The 21,000-nt window shown below is 34.7% G+C and overlaps 1 protein-coding gene across 1 annotated transcript in view; it reads right to left on the reverse strand.

Moving 5' to 3' along the window:
• Positions 1-21,000, reverse strand: part of LOC149803159 (uncharacterized) — a 255,820-nt gene that overhangs the window by 122,895 nt on the left and 111,925 nt on the right. Inside the window, exons 17-18 of the mRNA XM_089952783.1 lie at positions 9,861-9,993; positions 1,879-2,081 (exon numbers count right to left, since the gene is read on the reverse strand). Of these exons, the coding sequence (XP_089808909.1) occupies positions 1,879-2,081; positions 9,861-9,993 (336 nt within the window). The remainder of the gene's footprint in view (positions 1-1,878; positions 2,082-9,860; positions 9,994-21,000) is intronic.

Here is a 21,000-nt window from a genome sequence, read left to right on the forward strand (position 1 = left end):
ATTTGTGATGTTAAATTCCTATAAAGGAATTAGTGGACCATGTCAGGTATTATTTGTTTAAATATGGTTTAACTTAAAAAGTGGCAAAGATATGAAATTTGTCCATTTCTCTCTTCAAAAACTTAAAATTTATACTTAAGCCGTAACAAGAAAACAATCTTTTATCAGTAAAACTTCATCAGAAAATACACCTTGCAATCTTGCTATCACATAATTTTGCATAAATATTATTTTAGATCACAGACTAATCTTTGATCAAGAATATTATTAAAGAATATTGTAAACGGTAAAATAATAACTGTCCATGTAGTAAATAGTAATATACAATAGTAATCTATTTGAAATCCTTGTTCACTGGCCAGATATCCAACCTGTCCAAAAATCAAAAGGGGTCCTCCTTGTCATAATTGTAAGCTATCTACACAATCTGGTAAAGTGTGTCTTCCAAGTCTCAAATGCATGCTGGGTAAAAAATTTGTTTAAAGTAGGTAATAATGATACTCTTGTATCAGCAGAAAACATTTTTCACCATGGAGTCACTATGACCTTTGATCAACAAAAGCAATTTACAAAATTAGTCAAAGCATCCAAGTTACTGTATGGAAACAGAGCAACCTTCTATCAGTCCCTGTGACCTTGACATTTAACCACTGGAGCCAGAAAATCATTCTTCCATGCCCAATGTTTACACAGTTTGGTCATGTCTGATGTTGGAAAACTTTCGTTATTTTGTGGAAATGAAAAAGGATACAGCTGATGAACATTGCTACATCATAATGTAAAATTACAGCTGGCTTATAAGAATTTAAAGTTTCAAAAGCAGATTTTTAGTATTTCTTTCCATCAAAGAAAATTGTTTAAAATTGTGATTTCATTCTCTTCATCCATTTTATAACCTTTCACAAAATTTATATTTGAATCTCGTTATTACATAAAGTTACAATGCTCTGATGACTGAAATACTTTAAACCTTCCATCACTAACCTTTCAAACCTAAAGGAGTATACAACTATAAGTATTACAAGCCAAATCATACATATGGATCAAAACTGGTCATTAAAGCTGTGGAAAACTTTCTACTTCTATGAATTAATCACAGAATACTATTACTGCTTGAATAGCACATTTCCTAGCACTGCAGCATTACAATTTCTTAGGGAAAAACTATGCAGAATAAATTTAGGCCTACAGACTGTACATTTTATGAAAACACTGATGCCAAAGTTGGCCCCAAATGAATATGAAACTATCTGCAGTCACGATTTTCTATTTGGTGCATGTCACAATGGGCAACAGCTTTTACAAAACCTGTAGTAGAACAGCGATTTGTTGATATACACATCTTAGGGTGATGACTATAATATCTACCAAGTTTCATAGCAAACCATGATAAACTATGCGATTAGCTGCATTCATAAGACTGTGAGCCAGATGGAGAGACAATAGGAATCCTTTATAGAACTGATTTTACAGAGGTGGGGAGTCAAAATTGGAGAGATCCTAGTATGGGAATTTATAGAAGTAAATGAATCACACATTTTATACATATGTGGTATTTTTGGAGTGGTACAGTTATAATTTTTTTTAAATTAGCATGAAACCTGTAATTCTACAATGTAAGAGCTAGTATATTCAAAAGCCGCTGTAACATCTAACTCATTCAAAGATCATAAGAATCAGACAATTCCTCATCCACATTTGTCTGAGCTCTTCATAGGACAGTTCACAGAACCAAACAGGTGAATTTAAAAAATAAAAAGTTAACACAAGAATGTTTACAAATCTGTATAAATAGGCAGAGAGAAAAACTGAAAGGAATGTACTAACAGACAATGTCAATATCTCTTGATATTGAGCACTGAATTCTGATTTTAATACCTTCCTAAAGCACCAATAATCTTTCTCCCCAATACAGACATTTGATCTGGAACGAGACAGGCATTCTTAAAGTAGCTTTGTCTGGTCTGTACCACTTCTGTTGAAATCAGTATATTCAGCTGGCCAGGACTAAGGTTTTGGATAATGTTGGAACCCAAACGATCTGCATTTTCTGCACTGAGAGGTCTTCTGCCGATTGTACCCTGTCAAACAAACCATGTTACTGAGGATGATAATTGTTAACATGACAATATTGTGAAATTGAGTGTATTTTGAGTAGCTACACACTGGAATGGAGGACTGATGCCAACGCTACTGGGTTAAGTCCTTTGAAAGGTAGTCAACACAGGATGATCTGGACAGGATAAAAGATCTTTACCCAATGATTGTGAGTTTAAGCTGTAGAAAAAATCACAGTAAGGAGGAAGGAAACATTAATGAAGCATACTACTTCATAACATACATCAACAGACAACCTTTTACAGAGTATGATCAAAGCAAACATTAGTCTAAATGTACTAAGATATAATGGCACAGATTATGTAACAAATAAATATATAAAAAAAGAGCAAATGTTCTTCAAGAATGAGAAGTTGTCACAATGATGTTGTCTTGGTATTGCCGAGTTATGTTAACTAAGATGCAACCACATCCCAATTTTCAAAGTGTAGGTGAAATAGGATCCAAGTTTGGGGAGGGGGATGTAACAAATCGATAGTCAGGTTTCATATAGCCTACAAGTTTGAAAATTCAAGGAATAAATAAAAAATATTAAAGAATCATTTGATGCTGGTTTTGGTTTCTTTAATATTATCTAAGATACAAGACCATAAATGGGACATGCTCTCATTTTCTTGATTAATTTCATTAAAAATCATTACAAAGTCAATAGTTCCATCCAAAACCAGGCACACTGCAATTGAATTTCTATTCCATAATTGTTCTTTTAACTCTTTCATGTTCTATGTCCTTCTTCCAGCCAATGGAGATAATCTATTTTTCTTTAGCAGTTCTTCTTAAACTATTTATTTGGAAATGAAGCAAAGTTTTAATGAAAACTGCTGCATCTTGCATATTTATCAGCAGACTACAATCTCTCTTTAACATTCTATTCTGTCCTATTCTGTCTTTATCATTGTTTTGGTGTCGGACACATCCTCTGTCAAACTTTTATTCTTTCATTCTTCTTCTATGCTTCCTTCTCTTTCTGTCATCCATGTATGCCAGATACCAGGTGTCTAGCTGCCAACAAAATCAGTTCCTTTGAACAGTTAATGTGAAGACCTCTTCAAACACTATTTACAGGGTCACTAATAATCCTCTGTGAAATGAGCAACAGCTCTGACAGGTTTACAATCATTATCTCTATGTTTACTGAAAAGCCATGCTCTAAGGTTGCTTGTCCATGGGATAGAATTAGGAACCTATATGTCTTGCAGTACAGATATGGGAATGCTGCCCTGTTTGTAAGTGGATCAAGTTAGATAGCATCCAGTCTGATTTCTTCTAGATAAAACTGCTTAGAAGTGGATATGGATCCTTGATAGAAATGTCTGAATTGCCTGAGAAGTACATCAAATGTCGATTCTTGGATTTGCTTGGCCATACATACTCTGGTCTGTTTGGCAATGCATGCATCTTTGTTTCAAATAAATATCCATGGATCAAGAAAGGTAAATTTTTTTGTCAGCTAGTAGTTGATTGGTAAATTCTCAATAAATAATAATAATAATAATCATAATAATAATGACTTTATTTAGAGAAAGTAACTCAGTTATAGAACTAATTACCTTGAGGCCTTCTATCTGTTATGTACAAATTATACAGTATATACAAGATGATGTGAAGAATCTGGCTTGACACTACATAATTAAGTAATTTTAAAATTCAAAGTATCAAGCTTGGAACATATGCACAGGCATCAGTGAAAACATAAACATATATAAAACAAATAATAACATCCTGCATTGAAAACTTAAACTATGAAAATGACAGAAAAGCAGGCAGTATTTTTTTAAATAGAAATGTTCAATTTTCTAAAGATTTCATCCATTTAAGACGTTGATTATGAAAACAAGAATGCTAGGTGACTGCCTTATGTCACTGAGAATGTTGTTCCATACCAGTGGACCAGTATATTGAAAACTCTTTTTTTAAACAATTCCTTCTTTGGCCTTGGTATAATGTAATTTTTACTTGTTATAGACCTTAAATCTGGAGTACCATCAGCATCTCTTTGGTGAGAGATATTGCTTAGATAGTCAGGAATGGATTTTATGGACACTTTATACATCAATTTGGCCTTTCTAAGAAATATTCTTTCATGTACTGTTAAAAACTTTATATTATTCATTACATCCTGAAAATTGTCTATACTTTGATCTAGAATTAAATGGCAAGCCCTCTTTTGGAGTCTTAAAAGTGTTGTTATGTTTGAAATAGACCAGAGGTGGGCAAACTTTCCAGTGCAAGTGCCGCATACACAAATTTACACCTTGTCACGGGCCACATAGTTCATTAAGTAAAATAATTAATATTTGAAATAGCAAAAACAAAAGGTTTTTCTAAATAACGTCATAATTAATTTTCAGTTGTTAATATTTGAAAACTTGTTTAAACTTCCAAAGAAGCACATTTATTTGATAAACAGAGTAACATAAACAGAGTCAGTGCGAATGATGACTTGTTCCTAGGCCGCATGAAATCCCTTGGCAGCCGCATGAAAGCCCTTGGCGGGCCGCATGTGGCCCGTGGGCTGTAGTTTGCCCACCCCTGAATTAGAGGTACTACCCCAAATTACATTACAATACTCCAGATATGGCTGAATATAACTTTATTAAAACAGGACCCTATACTGAAGAGGAATGTATGTTTTGATTTTCTTCAGTAGCCAAAGATAAGAATTAACCTTTTTTGAACCATGTTTAATGTGAATAGACCAAGTAAGATCGTTATCTACGAATACGCCAAGAATTCTATCTTGAGAGGTCATATTATGGCTCACATTGTCAAATAGAACCTGGAGTTTGTCACTCTCAAGCCTTGCTCGTTTTTGTTGTGTTCTAACTAGTAGGGCTTTCATTTTTTCTGTATTTACGATCATAATGTTTTCCTTGCACCATACTTGAAGTCTCTTGAGAGCATCTTGTAAGTTATTTTCAAGTACCATTTTGGTTTTACCCATCTCAGACAGTGTAGTATCATCTGCATAGAGGTCAGTGGAAGAAACTGAAGTTCCAATTTTAAGAGGTAAATCGTTGATCAATAGAATGAATAACAGAGGTCCAAGGATAGCTATGAAACCATCATTAACATAAATGGCCGCAACTAAACTACAGCAAATGTTTGTCATTAATTTTGTTTGTATACTTTCCAGGCCATGCAGAATTTTCTATGACAAATGGAACTTTTGATCTTGGATGAGTCCATTTGATTCTTTAAATTTTTCACTGTCCAGACTGTAAAGATTGATAACTGAATACACATCTTTCAGCAATTCAGATTTGATGAATCTCCACAAGTCCTTTTATCTGATGCGACAAGTCACTGCACATCAAGGGAAGCATCATGGCTTTTCTGTCTGGTACAATGTGAAAATGATCTCACATATCTTCCAATCATCAAAAAAATTCACCCTTACCATAAACAATTTATTATTTACAATATTCTGAGCATGTTTAAATGATTTTTTTCTTTGATTCGAACTGAACCAGCCTATGCAGCACCAAAATACTCAATTACAACTTAAATAATCTGTAAGATATGTCCAGCAAACTTCAACATTCTCCATCCACCAATGGCAACAGAAATCCTGATAAAATAATGAGCATCTGGTAAAAGTCGGTATTCCGAATAAGCTGATGAAAGGCTATTCTGCAATTCTCAATCTGTAGCTATTAGCATCCATTTCTAATAAGTTGTGTAAAATGTGAAATCCACAACTCCCCATCTTGGGCATTTGCTTGCCTGCTCAAGTCTCTACACTTTTTTGCAACAAAGAAAACAGTTTCCATTTGGCACATCCATCCACAGAGACCTAAATGAGGCCATAAAAACTTGTACAGAGTTTCAATCCATGATGAAATGTACTGCTTATTCCTTCAATAGCCTGCATGAGTAACGGCCTGTGATGACTTTAATAACCCAAAATATCACTGCCATTATTATCTGATTCGATGTCAAGGTGGACTGGATTGTACTTGCAGGCCATGATGTGAAATGCAAAGCAGATATGACCAGTGTAGTACTAGTCCCTGATGTAATAATCCTCTAAGTGTGCACCTGACTTCAAGCTTGCTTCAAGTACTGTCCACGTTTACTACCTGAAACAAATATAGCTGGAAAATATAAAGAACGAAATATGTAATGAAATGAGGTTATGGATGTAAATGTAAAACTTGTGAATTAAAAGTTATAAAAAATGTTCAAGATTCACTCTAAATCTTCATCCATTTAAAGATGTGAGAAACCACCTTCATAAACAGTTAGGCAATTAACTTTGGTAGGAAATTTATTTCGTTTACATGAAGACAAGGAATAGGGTTATGATGCAAGTTCTTAAATTATATCATAGAAAGTGAAACCAAACATTTTCAGTGAAATCAACAAGCAATTTATTTCTCCACAATACAAAGTGAAAGTTTAAGAGACACAGTATTGTGAATTCAAGTTGCACATAATCCTAACTGTCCTATCCCAAGTCCAATAATATAGAATGTTGCAAATAAATTCCAATAGTCTTGAATGTCCTGAATAAACACAATGATGCAGTTGAGAATGTCTCTGAATGAGATAAAAAAAATTAAAGTAGAGTGTATAAATCTAAAAGTCAATGAGCACTTTATTAATTCCAATCAATATTTTAAACATTTATTAAAATAATTTCTCTTGAATTATATGATAAACTATCTAAAACAGAATTAATTATATGTCAAATCCCTATTAATACATGTTTTCACTTGACCTAGATGTGAACTATTCCAAAGGGAATTTCTAGCTTAACTGTCAACAAGACTGGGCCAACAATAATCCAAACTCAATGCTATGTAAACATTCTATTTACAACTCACAATCACACACAAAAGTTAGCAATGTAAACGTTCTGTTTACATTATCAAAGTACATCTTACGATCATCAGCAAAAGTTGAGCACACAAATTAAATACATGTAGCATTTGTTTTCAAATAATGTACACAAACATATATGCATAGAAACGATATTAAACATATTTAAAAACAGAATGCACTGGAATGTTGCAACAAATGTTTATGGCATGTTCAATATAAAATTAAATGAATAATTTAACAGAATAGTCTGGCTCAAAACCAATGTCAATAAATTTTCTATAAGCAACTATACTTGCATTACATTATATATTCATGAATTTATTATAAAATGATATTAGACACCACTTTATCTCTGCTACTGAGAGAGAGAGAGAGAGAGAGAGAGAGGTACCTTTAGTGTGGCTGGTTAATGGTAAAACTGCCTCATCCACAGAAGGATAGTTAATAGACTTCCTTGAACATGTACAATATGCCTAAAGCAAATCTTGCTCATCTTTCATCAACCTAAACTTTTAATCTTCTTTATGGATCCAATGCTTATTAAATTCATACTTTTCTTGCATTCTGAAGCTACTTCACTATGTCTCCTTCGAATGGAAATCCTCAGCAGCAAATTGAATGAAAGCAACAGTAACTTGTTCAAATCTTTTTAGATTGCCATGTGACATTCTTTGACTCGCATATTACAAAATACTATAAAATTTTTGTATTTTTAGAAATTTGTTGCTGAACTTTAGTTCGGTACTCAAAGATGTGAAAGAAACATGAACAACAATATTTAAAAATGGCTATTCATGGATTAAATTGTAATATAGAGGAATAAATGTAAAACAGTAACCAGGTCACGAACTAAGTTTATGTAAATTTTAAGTTCGTATACTATATATTTCTATAGCAGCTAGTATTTTCTGTCTGTGGTTCTTAAAATAGTCAATTTTTTTCATTCTGTTTTACTTGTGTCATGCAAATGATCTCCTGCTATTAAAATTCAAACACTTTCAAGCACTTTTGGACAAAATTTTCATTTTCAAGTACTTTCAAGGCTTCATATTGCTATTCAAGTACTCTCAATGTTTACCGGGACCTGTGCAAAACCTGGATAATGTAAACACTAAAATCAATTGCAAACATTAGGTCACAGTTACCTAGTTTTGGTATGGTTGAGTTGCCCTCCTTGAAATGCACCCAAAAGTATATGTCAAATTGAATCTAAGATGTACAGGGTTTAACAAGCAACTAGCCAAAAATACATTGGTCACTTAGGGCTGTTCCAGTAAAACATACTTGGAACCCAGGAATGCACTTTCAGTGTTGAATAGTCGCACATTGATGCGAATTAGAATTTAGCATGATTTCCATATAATCTTGGAATAATCTGAGTACCCTGAGATTTTATTTTTATATATATATATATATATATATATATATATATATATATATATATATATATATATATATATATATATATATATATAAAATTGCCTTCCATACCATGTATGCATAAATGGAACAGCCCTCAAGCATGAAATTTTGGTCATATTAACCCTGGACTGATATGTTAGTATTGCTGTCCTTGAGATGCATTTGCATATCAATTGTCCCCAATAAAGCTGAAACAAGGTGCACATTATTCCAGGTGTAATAAACAGCTGAAAATACATGCCACTTGATGAGTGAAGATTCGGTCTCCCTGGGATGCAGACCTGTACCTATTTTGCTTTTTTTTGCATTGGTGAAATACAGTCCAAAGTATTGAGGGTATAATGAATGGATGAATGAATGGATGAAAGAATCGGCATATTTCTATCCCAACTTTGTTGCAATAAGACTAACAAGGAATAACAGGCATTTCAAAATGTACTGGCACCTGTATATGAACCAGTCTCAAATTCATTTGTACTGGACGAATAGTTGGAAAACCTGAAGATTCTATGGAAATTTTAACATGCCATATGCTAAACAATACTGACCCTCCTTAAACTTTAGGATCATCCATACTAAATGTAAAAAAAGGACTTCCCTTGCAATTGCGTGCAATTAAAATTTAACCATCTTTTCTATAAAGCAATTCTCCAGGAATTTTTTATAAAAAACTTTATGCTAACTTTATCACATTGTGTGAGAAAGGATTTTGTTTTAGTTTCAATTTTTATGGAAACTTAGGACTAATAAAACCATAAAAATTAATACCTCCAAAGAAATTATGTTATCATTCCAGAAGCATATATACACTTCAGTTTAATAACACATCAAAATAATCCTTATATGGTGAAAAAACAGTTCAGTTCTAAAAATATCAATCACAAAAAAAAATCTTTAGGAAGGAAAAATCTAAATATTACTAAACTACGTGTTAATGATAAAAAGATATTACAACTTTGTAAAAGATAAAGGTAAAAAAGACAAAAATTCTCAATATATATGGACCAATATCAAATACCAATCCAGAAATATGATAAACAAGGAAAAAAATATGAAAATTAGGCTGATTTCCATGGACTTGAGATACATATGACATCAGCAAAAAGAACCTTGCAAGGTAGCATTAAGACCAGTACATGATCTTTAAGATCCGCAAATCAAGGAAACTGCTTTCATGTACATGCGTCTGAGCAGAGCAAGTGAAATCACATGATAATACACATATAGAACTCTGTATAGGAAAATCACCATAAATTGTTCGAAATTGACAGAGACTTTGCAAAAGATGTCGATCATGTTTTTCTAATTATCTGAAGAAAAATACTCCTAATACATTATCTCATGCTTTCAATTTCCTTTTGATCCATAAAACTGTAATGAATGAAATCAAAGATTGATTTATCATGATACTTTTTATTTAAATGTTAAATATTTGATCACAAAAGCCAAACAATACTATTGGACAGTTTATCCCAAAAAAAAGGGTGGATTACCATGCATTGTAGACATGAAGTTGCAAAGTGTCTCCTGTGCAGAGGGTTGAAACATCTAAAATTGTCACAGGTCCCAACTAAGTTACAGACAGACATGCAGGTTTCAAGGGTCATCTTGAGCAGTTCCAAAGGTCTGTAAATTAGAGAATATTATGTAAACAGTCAAGAATTAGTGTTCCTTTGTAAGCTTTTAAACATAACTAGAAAAGTGTATTGTACCTTTCCAAAGTCTTCCTAATTACCAGGAAGTGTTCAAAGACATGTACTGAAATGATGACTCTTACTTAAAATTGCCAGAATAAGTAGAGATGCAGTGAAATCATTAGCAAACACGGAGGACCAGCTAATACCAAGGTTCCCTCTCATGAAGCAAACCACACCTTCTGCAATGAAAATGTAGCCTCATGAATGGGGTAACCTCTGTTGAATGGAAACTTTATGCATAATTCCAACAAAACTATCACCTGCAATTACAACGTCTTCTGACTAGAAAGTTTAAATTCCCAAGTCATTAAAATCTCATACTGGTATTAGAACAACACTAGCGTCTGGCTGTGGTTCATCACTTGTAAAAAATGCTTTCTTTATATCATGATATAATCACATATTTTTAAAAAAACTTCTGGATGAAGTACACTTCTTGGTTTTGAATCACAGGCAACACTGCATTTAATTTAAATAATGTCAATAAATAAAAGATAACCTTCTGGGTCTGAGACTGATCACATGGATGATGTATGCCTCGTAACCAAATGCAAGAGCAGATGACCAGGAAATCTGGGTTAGTATGATACATTCTCTTGAAATTTTGTCAAATGCTGTTGATTACATAAGTGATGAAAATGTAGTCTTCAGGGGAGGTAAAATTAATTTTAATGATGTAATACTTACCTGTTGATATTACATAATTTTATATTCTGGGATGGGATAACCCTTATTCAATCCATGCAAAACAATGTCTGGCCATGGATGAAAATCAACTGAGAGTTCTAGAAATAGTGGATAATGAAATATCAGCAGAGTCCTTTAAGAGGAGGAAATGACAAATCCTACACTTTCTTTTCCATTAATAAGTGTTCAAATAAAATCTTAATGCCTGGGCATCACACTTAATCTGATCATCCCCTTTCACAGATACAAGTGAGACTGGGGATCTATATAGGGGGACGAATTACTAAAGGTTACTGGTTCTGGTCAAGAAATCTGGTTGGCAAATAAGAGACCAACTCATAACTCCCATTGAACATAAGACAGCCTTGTTAAATAATCAGGGCATGAAGCTGACTCTTTTGTCTTGCAGAGGCCAAGGAGAGTAAGAAAATGGTCTTGTGAGTAAGATTCTTTAAGAAAGATTCAGCCAAAGGCTGATTTTGGCATAAGTGAGCAGGACAACAGTCTCCGTTTCTCAGAACACCTTAAAAGGTAGGCAATTTGATAATCTGAACCAGTGCCTGAGGATAGAGAAAACTAGGCATTGTTTGATAGGGCTGCCCTAAAAGCCTTGATAGAAGAAACCGAGCATGTTATCTCTTCAAATAGAAGTCATTTAAAGTTCTTTTATTTTTAGCAATAGAGGAATATTTGATAGCAAATCAGCATTATCTGTACAGACATGAAAGGTCATTCACAAACCAAAATGCATGCTTATGACAAGATTGCAGCAAGCTTACAACAAGATTGCTGAGGTTGTGCCAGCTAGTAAAGGTGCTCATACAAGCCAGCCAAAAGAATTTTTTGAAGTCTGCAAGCTTGCAAAATTTAAAGTTTAAATAAATAGTAATTGCTGATTGCAAAGTTATTTACACACTAATTTAATACAGCAAGATATTTGATGTCAAGTACATGTAAATGCCATTTCAAACAACATATGCACCATCAAATATAGTCTCAGTAAATCTTGCGATATTAACTTCTGGCAATAAGTTTTTGAAAGAATTGTCATACAGTAGTCCCCCTCTTGAACGCGCCCCCCCCCCCCGACCAGCGGCCACCCGCTCCTTACGACCAGAATCCGTTGGCACTGACGAGTTTGTGTTCAAAAGTACCCCTCGCGAAAGGCCACCCGGCTAACGCGACCAGCGGCCAGCATATTAGTGCAAAATCATAAAATGTACCCCTCACAAGCGGCTGCATTTTATTTTAATATGTATCCAGAGCCAGTATTGTATTCATAACGTGTGTTAAATAATCCGATTTCTGTTTCCCGATGTCAGGTTTTCATTACTGAAAGAAGTGTTGAGTAAAGTACATTTACCACTAAGGTTAATATATCATTTACGCCTCACGAGAAGCCAAATTTATTCCATAAAAACCGAGAAAGACTCAAATTTTAATCCATACAAAAGGGTACGCACATGTAATCCAATTAGCCTTACTGCTATGTTATCATAAGATGTCCGGTTTAGTCCCTCTGATAATTGTTAAGAATACAATTATCGAACAGTAGCAACAGCTGAGAAGTGGCAGTATTGATGTACAATACACAAGTCAGCAGGAAAATGGTTTAATAGCCTTTATGGCTTCCCTTAGTAAGATGTTGAGCTTGTTCACTTTGGTAATCAGTGGCTATTACTACTGACAATAATTGTCAAAATTACGAATCCTAGCAGCAGTGAGGTCAAATCTGCGTGATGTTAATGGTACATATTGAAGACGTTTTGGCTTCTCTCACCTAGTTTTAAGAAATGTATAAAAACAATAGGGTACCAGACTGCGACTAACGAATCACGTGACAAGATCACTTCCTTTAAAAACACATGGCAATTTGTTTAGATGCATACAAAATTGTTTTATCAGTATTTTAGTTGGCAACATGAATAACTTACTGCAAAAAGATCAACATGTCATCGAGGAAAATAAAAATTCTCAGTTCAGAAGAGAACGTGAAAGTAATTCAACTGACGGCGGTGGGGGGGTAGTTAGAGGATTCTTGCAGAAAACTAGCGTCGGGAAGACTCAGATACACAATATCGTGAAAGATAATTAAACAATTCTGCAGAAGTGGAAAAGTGAAATGGACGGAGAAAGGAAGATTGTTTGACCCAATATGACGTTTGTATCCTGATTTGAAAGACAAGAAAAAGCAAAAATATTTTCAGTTGAACTGGGATATGATGACTTTACCGCAAGTAACGGATGGTTGCACAGATTTCAAGTGCGACACAATATCAAGTGTTCTGTCATTAGCAGCGAATCAGCTGAAGTTAATAATGAAATTGTCGAAGATTGGAACAAAAGACTAAACGATATATGCAGGGGATATGACAGCAAGGATATTTTTAATGTAATGAGACTGGTTTGTTTTTTAGACTGTTACCAACAAAGTGACGTGATGTGAACTGTAACATAATTATAAAGACAGTTTTAAAACTGTATCAATCGTTATTCATAGCATTCTTTTGCAAATGATGACAAAGTTTGTTTTACATTTATTTCACATCATGCATGTGATTTTTTAATTAAAATATTAAATATTTAAAATTAAATGTACTTGTGACTTTTTTCCATATGTATTTACTATTCGCATTTATCATCCCCCTCTAGAAAGGCCACCCGCATTATAAGGCCACTTCCCTGTTGCATTAGGGGTGGCCTTATAAGAGGGGGACTACTGTATATTTGTTTCAATAACAATCTACTGCCAGGAGAAAATATATAATTGTCAGTTATTTACTTACTAAATATTTTAAAATATATACCATTTTTGATTTTCTTTGAGAGATGCATCCCATTCTGCCAACATTCAATCAAGAACTGAGCTTTGTGAATTTTGCTCATTTAAAAAGAACTCAAATAAAAGCTTGCAACATGAAATGTGATTTTCCACGAGAGACTTAATTTGGTATCAAGTCATTAAAGGTGGTTACTTCCCCCTGTTTACGGTCAGCAAACTGGTTTATTAACTCTAAATATACAAACAACACATTTGAGCCGCAAGAACAAAAAACAACCATTGTAGCCTTGCATTCAAAATTAGGCGCAATTTTAAAGTTTGAACCATCAAAATTTAGCTCATTAATTCGGTAAATTTCACTGCTCGCAGAATTAGTATATGTGCAGTAAAAGATCTTATAACCCAAAAGATAATCTGAAGTTAGAGTTATCATGTTGGTGAGTACACTCACAAGTGTGTTGTATTTTGCTGGTTGTTGGGACTGTAGATTGACGGTAGCGTTCTGTTTCACTTTTATGATTTAAAAACATCAAAAAATGACTTTGTAATGTTGCTTCACACAATGATTGAGATGACAACTCTGCAGATCATGATTATTTATTTCTGCACTTGACAAACTGCAGTAATCAGTGCAGTGCTGTCATTTACTGACAATAGTGTTACAATTGTGAATTTCATTCCCGTTATTCTTAGGGTCTTTTTTTCCCTCTTGCATATCAAATTCAACAATTGTTCAGAGGTTGATACATTCAATTCTTTTCATCCTCAAAGATGGCAGTTATTTTATTTCAAAATGTCTTAAGGTGCCGATACCAAATCAGTTTCATTTGATTTTCTATCTGGGTATGTGAGAAAACTTGCCAGTAGCTTCTCGTGGGTCGGTGGTTCTTTCCAAGGTTTTCCCAGGTTCTTCCCCCACCATTAATACTGGCCACCATGTATAGCCTATCTTGTGCTGAAAAATGACGTTAAACCCCACAACACAACATCATTTGATTATTTTTTTCAAAAGTTCTGAAGTGATATTTGTTTGACATCTGTCATAGCCCTTCAAAATGATGGTAAAACTAAATTTATGGAGCTCATGAAAGGATGATTTGGAATAACACTTACTGATACGTCTTGGACTTGATAAATGATTTTAGAATGTGAACTAAAACTGAAACACTTTTGCCAAAGAGGTAAATAGAGTTTTTTTGCTGGTTACATAGTACATGTTGTTGTAATCCATTTCAGTGGATGATACCTGAATCACATCAGAAGCAGAGGAGGATGCTGAATTATATTCCGAGGGTTTCTTTAGATGAGGTGGTTCAGAGTAATTCAAATGGCAAACATTCTTGATTTCATCTAATACTTTATCATTTAGGGAACCTAACCATTTGACACATCTTCCCCCAAATGGATTTCTAAAAATGGAGGTAAATTAGTAGAACATTCTCAAAGCTAGACAGAACAAAAGTATAAAATTTCCAAACAGATTCCAATCATATACTCTTATTTTATCTGATTAAATATTATTAGATGATTTGATGACTTCATTCTTTCTTTCACTGTGAAAGTAAGATCTCATACTAATTAATGTTCACCATATAGTAACATTTTCATTTTAATATCTGATATTATATACTTTTCGAACATCATGAGGTAGAAAAATTGAGGTATGTTACCATGTATAGAATAATTTAATCGATGCCATAGATCAGTTCTTCTGATGCAGCTAGGTAGGTCATCTTTGTTTGGTAGCTTGAGCAAGCTTGAAATTGTTTACCTTGCACAAGCCTGTAATAGGTAAGCTTGCACAAGCTAGTAATTGTCAAGCTTACACAAGTGCTGACGTAACTCTTGGATATAGACATTCATTATCAACTGCATATTTTCATTTGTATTCATTCATTATAATCAATCTTTTGTCATTCTGTTTGTTTGTCTGTCAGCCACACGTCTTTGAAAATGTGAAATCACAAATCTTGTGACTAGCTTATTATCTGAACATGTCATTGATCAGTTCCTTAATACCTACCAATTTAATGTCCATGAATATCCATTTTATAATAGGGATTTCTAATACAGAAATCATGAATTTGTATCCTTACTGAACAGTGTGTTTACTAAAGTGATCACTATCTATTGCTATTTTTCTTTGTTCTGAGGCATGTAGTACTAATATTAGTACCCTTACTCGTACCTCGTGTACAGGGTACTAACATGAGCATATACATGTTAATGGAGCAAGCCGGGTGTGATTCACACCCGGCGTTCTTTTAGCCTAATAATAACACTTTAAACATATTCCTTGCATATAATCCCATAAATTGAGTAGTCCTCTTAATTAATACCGGAAGTATCGAAAATCTTTGTAGAAATAGTTGTAAAATCTCGTTTACCTCTTTTAGCCGATATTTTCGTTTAGATCGTCCACCATGTTATTTCAAATAATGATTACTTCCGTTCTCAGCCTCGCTTCTTTGTGTGCCATATAAGGACATTGACGCCTTATTTGGAAATGTAAACAAATTGTGGTAAAAATTTGGTGCCGTTTGGGTCAGAAATTCTGCGCATTAAATGTAGATAGGGTTTATCAGCAACTCTGAAATTCCACCAAGAAGCTATTATTCGCACTTGATTGATAATAATATAGCGTAGAATATCAAAAATATGGTCTGGCAAGCCTTACATAGAAAAGGGGTCACGGCGAGAGTCTCGCATTATCTGTCATGGCGGACAGGATAAGGTTAGAGTAACCATGCCAATTTACTTTATCGTGTAAGGGCTTAATAAATTCAAAATAAGCCAAACTTCTTTCACAACATGATTATATTTATGTAGTTGATTTGTACAGTTTGTTTTTCTGACTTCAGTGTTGATTTTTTTTGCTCCATTACATGATATGGGATCAGTTCGTAGCCTCAACAACAACACATCAAGTTGAGGCTACGACATCGTAGCTATCAGGCATGCTGCTTTTGATTAGAATAATAGTAAAATCTTGCATTCCTTTAAATGTATGGTCAGATGCTATGATTCCTTGTTATGTTTTTTCAAAAATAGTTTTCATAAACTTATAATACATGATTTGTCAGAAAAAAAACCATTAATATCTGTGGATGTGATGTTGCATTATTTCTGCCTACTTTTTCACTATATCATTTCTTGTAAGAACATATTTCAGTTATCAATGTCTTATTTTATGCTTGTTTTAAGATTAATATAAAGTTAAAAAAAAACAGAAAAAATATGACAAGTCAAACATTTTTATAACATTAGATTTTAAAAAATGGATGAAAGTCAAGGAATCATTTTTCCCAGAGTACTCATAATTAATGTCATTGCAGTTAACTGTATTGTCAACAGCATCATCATCACTGATGGCCTAGCAGTAACATTCTGCACTTTCAATCCAGTTGTCTCCCACTTCTAGTCTTTCATGAGACTTATACCTGTGGCCTGAGGGGCTTTCATGGCAGAGTGGTGTAAGAGCTTGTCTTGTGATACAGATCTGAGGGGCTTCCATGGCCGAGTGGTACAAGATGCTTGTCATGTGATTACTTGCCTGCAATGTGCAAATGAGAACGTTATCAGCTACTTGTGGAAGGTCAGTGGTTCCACAAAAGTCATGTTTGGTGTCTCAAAAGTACTTGGATTTTCTTCAGCAGTAAAACTGGCTGCCATATATAATTTTCATCTGAAAATAGTGTAAAGGCAATAATGATCTATGGAAACCCCGAGATCTTGTGTCTAAATGACTTTGGCTGTTGGAGATAAACTTCAAATCAACAGAGGCTACATGTGCCCAAGTGTACTAAGGTGCTTGCTTTTACATCACTTGCACATCTCACAGCTTTTGTCACAAATCAACCAACTCGAGTTGGTGGTCTTTCGGGGTTCTTCCTCCACCTAATATAATGTTACCACCACCACCACAAAAAAACCCAGACCAAACTAAATCAACCAACTAATCCACTGTGGCAACAGCAGCAAAGGTACCAGTCCATCATTTTTGCCACAGCTGTACGAGTTCATAAATTTTGACTAGTAATTTTTGTAGACCTTTGAATATTGTCAATTATGCCTTTCTGACAGTTACCAAAAAGTCATCATCAGTTGGTACAAATGGATTTTTCATGGTGAGATGGAGAAGTCTTAAGACATTCTGCATCACACACTGCCGAAAAGTTTACATTTTAGATCACTTAAAGTTTCTCAAACAATGTCCACTGTTTCAACTAGAACTGTTATAACTTATTCAAGATATATTCACTGATATCTGGAGATATGCATCTGTAATACATATTTGTAACAAAGTATTAGAATGCATCAATGTTTTTCAATGATGCATTTGAACTGAGCAACAAACAGAATCAACAAACCAAGAAATACAATTATTCAAATCTCTCAGGCAGAAGTACAGTGTATACTGGTAATCATAATGTGCTAAATTAGCCCAAAAAAATTCCAACCATACTGATTCAGTGGACATAATCACCAGAATGGACAGAAACAGACCAGAACAGATATAACATTGATTTGATACATCTTTTAAGTAGCAAAATTCAAATTGGTTTGGTTAACTCTATACCAGTGCTAATTCTCTGCCTGGTAATATCCAGCCAGTAGCTACATCGTCTGTTAGTACAGGTACACACTCATCAGGCAGCATGCAATAATCATTGAACTCATCTTTAAGTGCTTCAATATCCAGGCCAGGTGTGAAGCAAAGGTATCGGCCAGTCTGCATATGTGTGTGTGTAATGCAGGCTATCCTTATTACTTTCAGGCCTTTATGCGCCTGATTTTCAAATGGAAATTTGTCCATTATCTTTCTCACCACCGCTTTATAGAAGTTTCTCATGTCCTGAAAGAATATCCTTTCGACAGCATAGTCTAGCTCCATTTCCCCCATCAGTGCTCTGTTGGAAAGGCCTACTGCTAATGTGCTGTCATAATGCTGTATCTCATGGTCATTATATCTTACAAGCCTCAAGTCTGCATCCTGCTTAATATGTCTCATCTGAACAAATTTCACAAGAAACTTCCAAAGTAATCTGTCCATTTCCTCCATCATACCACCAATCTGTGATTCATTGGTTTGAAAGAGCTTATTAAATTCATTCAAAAGGGGCAACACAAAATGAAGAAAACACAGGGTCATGTGGGTCAGTGGTGACTTTAACAGCTCATGGATGTTTTTTATTCTGCCCTGCTTTTCAACATCACTGTGACTCTCACAATAGGCTGAAAGAGCTGCATACTGGTTGAGAACCCAGTCCACCACCTTGTACAGTGATAGCCACCGGGTCTGGCAGTGTTTCAGTATATTCAGGTCATCCACTTCTGTGAAAAGCTGAAACTCTGTAAGTCATTCATCGCTTTGAGCTGTGCTCAAAACGGTAGTAAATGTCCACCAGAGTCATCAACTGGCACAATTAGTTGCTTGATTCCATCTCTCGCAATCAGATTGGCAAGGTGGCAAATGCAGCCAATACTGAAGATATCAGGATTCCTCTGCTTCACCCTGGTAAGCACCAAATTTGACTTCCCCACCATGACATTACACTTGTCACTAGCAAAGCCAATGCAGTTGCTCCAAGGGATATTTAAACTGGTGAATATTGCATCAATGTCACTGAAGATGGCCTCACTGGTTCCACCACTGCTTAACACATTAACCCCTGGAGGTTTTTTGCCATTTTTGCCTGAAAATTGAGTAGGAAACACATTTTTTGAAAGCTATTTCTGAATAGACTCGAAAACACCAAATCCCCGGTCATCTTTCAATAACATACTGCCTAGTTGTGTTAGAAACATCATTTTTCGTTGGCTATTTGACTCGCGCATGAGCAGAAGGGTAAAAGTTGGACTTTTTTTTTTTTCTTTGCTAAACAGAGCCATTAATTTTGTACAGAGACCACTCTTTATTCCAAATGCCCATCTTATCCTACTTTTTGCAAAGGCTCATCTGTCTGTTTGCAGTTCATACCAGTTTGCCTTACATCTGAGACCAAAAAGTCTAAAATCCAGACATAAATGGGACTCCGACCATGAGTGAATTTTGCGTTAAAAAAAGTCGGGTCCAAAAAATGAGGTTTTTCTATCTGTATTTTGTAGTGCAACTAGATATTCCAGATTATTTGGTATGATTGTAGAGCTATTTCTGTCTACCTTTCTTTAATACCATCCACTTTAGTGTATCATGCATGACCATGACGCTACAGAGCTCAGCAGTAGGCTACTACCTCCTGCCCCGTAAAGTTATCGCTAGGGGTTAATGTGTTAATGGCATGTCCAGCAATCTTGTTCTGGGTCCCACACCTACTCCAAAGACCCTCACCGTTATAGCTAACCGCTTATCAGTTTTCTTGTCATATTGTTCATCAATCATCAACGAGACGGGTGTCTCCCTGCATAGCTTGACAAAGGATTCTGTTGCAGATGGAGCCAAGCAGTTTTTAATTATATCTGTTGTTTTGGTCCATTTGGAATAAAACTTCTTGGCAATAGCACTGTCAGGAAACATTTCAGATGCCAAGTCAGAAAAGTGATCAGCTACAGAAGCAGCCAAGTTGTGCTGGGCAATGAAATTGGCAAACAGAATTTCAGCCCTTATTACACTATCATCTTCCTGCTTTGGCTGAGCAAAGATTTTGATGGATGATCCCTTCATCATTACAACATTTCGTTCATGTAGTTTTGTCCTGAAGTGTTCCTTCAGATCATATAAGCCCGATGCCACCACTTAAATGTCTTTACTGCATACATCACAGAAAGCATGGGAAGATCCTAACTTTGATACATCCACAATGCCAGGGAAGACTTTCATCCAATCAGCCTGAAACCTGCCACGACTTCGGTCAGTGTCTTCAAGCTTGCGTTTCTTTAAGTCAGTCACAGCTATTTGATGGATCGAATATTTCAACTGGATGAAACAAACAAAAAAATAATTTAAAAATTCCTATTTGATATGTGATAGAGGAAGACCTCCCAATTACAAACGTGGCACAAATTTATATTTTCCCCCATAAACACCAAGATATTACGCAAGGAGCTATCCAAAAATTGAAATCTAAAATTTAAAAAAAATCGACAAATTAACAGTCACAAAGTTTGTACCTTGTAAACTATTGATTGTTTCTATTAATTGCATAGCTGGTGTTTGAAAAGTTATGAATTTGCTATGTCGTGTGCCAATTTTGCTCAAAACTAGATAAATTGGCAGTGTTATATATTTTCAAGCTACGAGAATGACATCACTCAGTATCTGTACTACTTCCGTCATGCTGGCAATACATCTTCCTGTTTACATTACGTAAACTTAATTCAAAACTATGGCAGCATGATAAAATGCCTGTGCTAAATTCAGCAGACTATTTATTTTAATTAGTATATTGTTAAAATTTTTAATAAATCAACTTTACCTCCACACAGAAAAGTTGGACGAATTATGGTTACACCACCATGACTGCCACA

This window comes from Sinohyriopsis cumingii, chromosome 3, assembly GCF_028554795.1.
Source record: "Sinohyriopsis cumingii isolate HCF-2022 chromosome 3, ASM2855479v2, whole genome shotgun sequence".
Classification (NCBI taxonomy): domain Eukaryota; kingdom Metazoa; phylum Mollusca; class Bivalvia; order Unionida; family Unionidae; genus Sinohyriopsis; species Sinohyriopsis cumingii.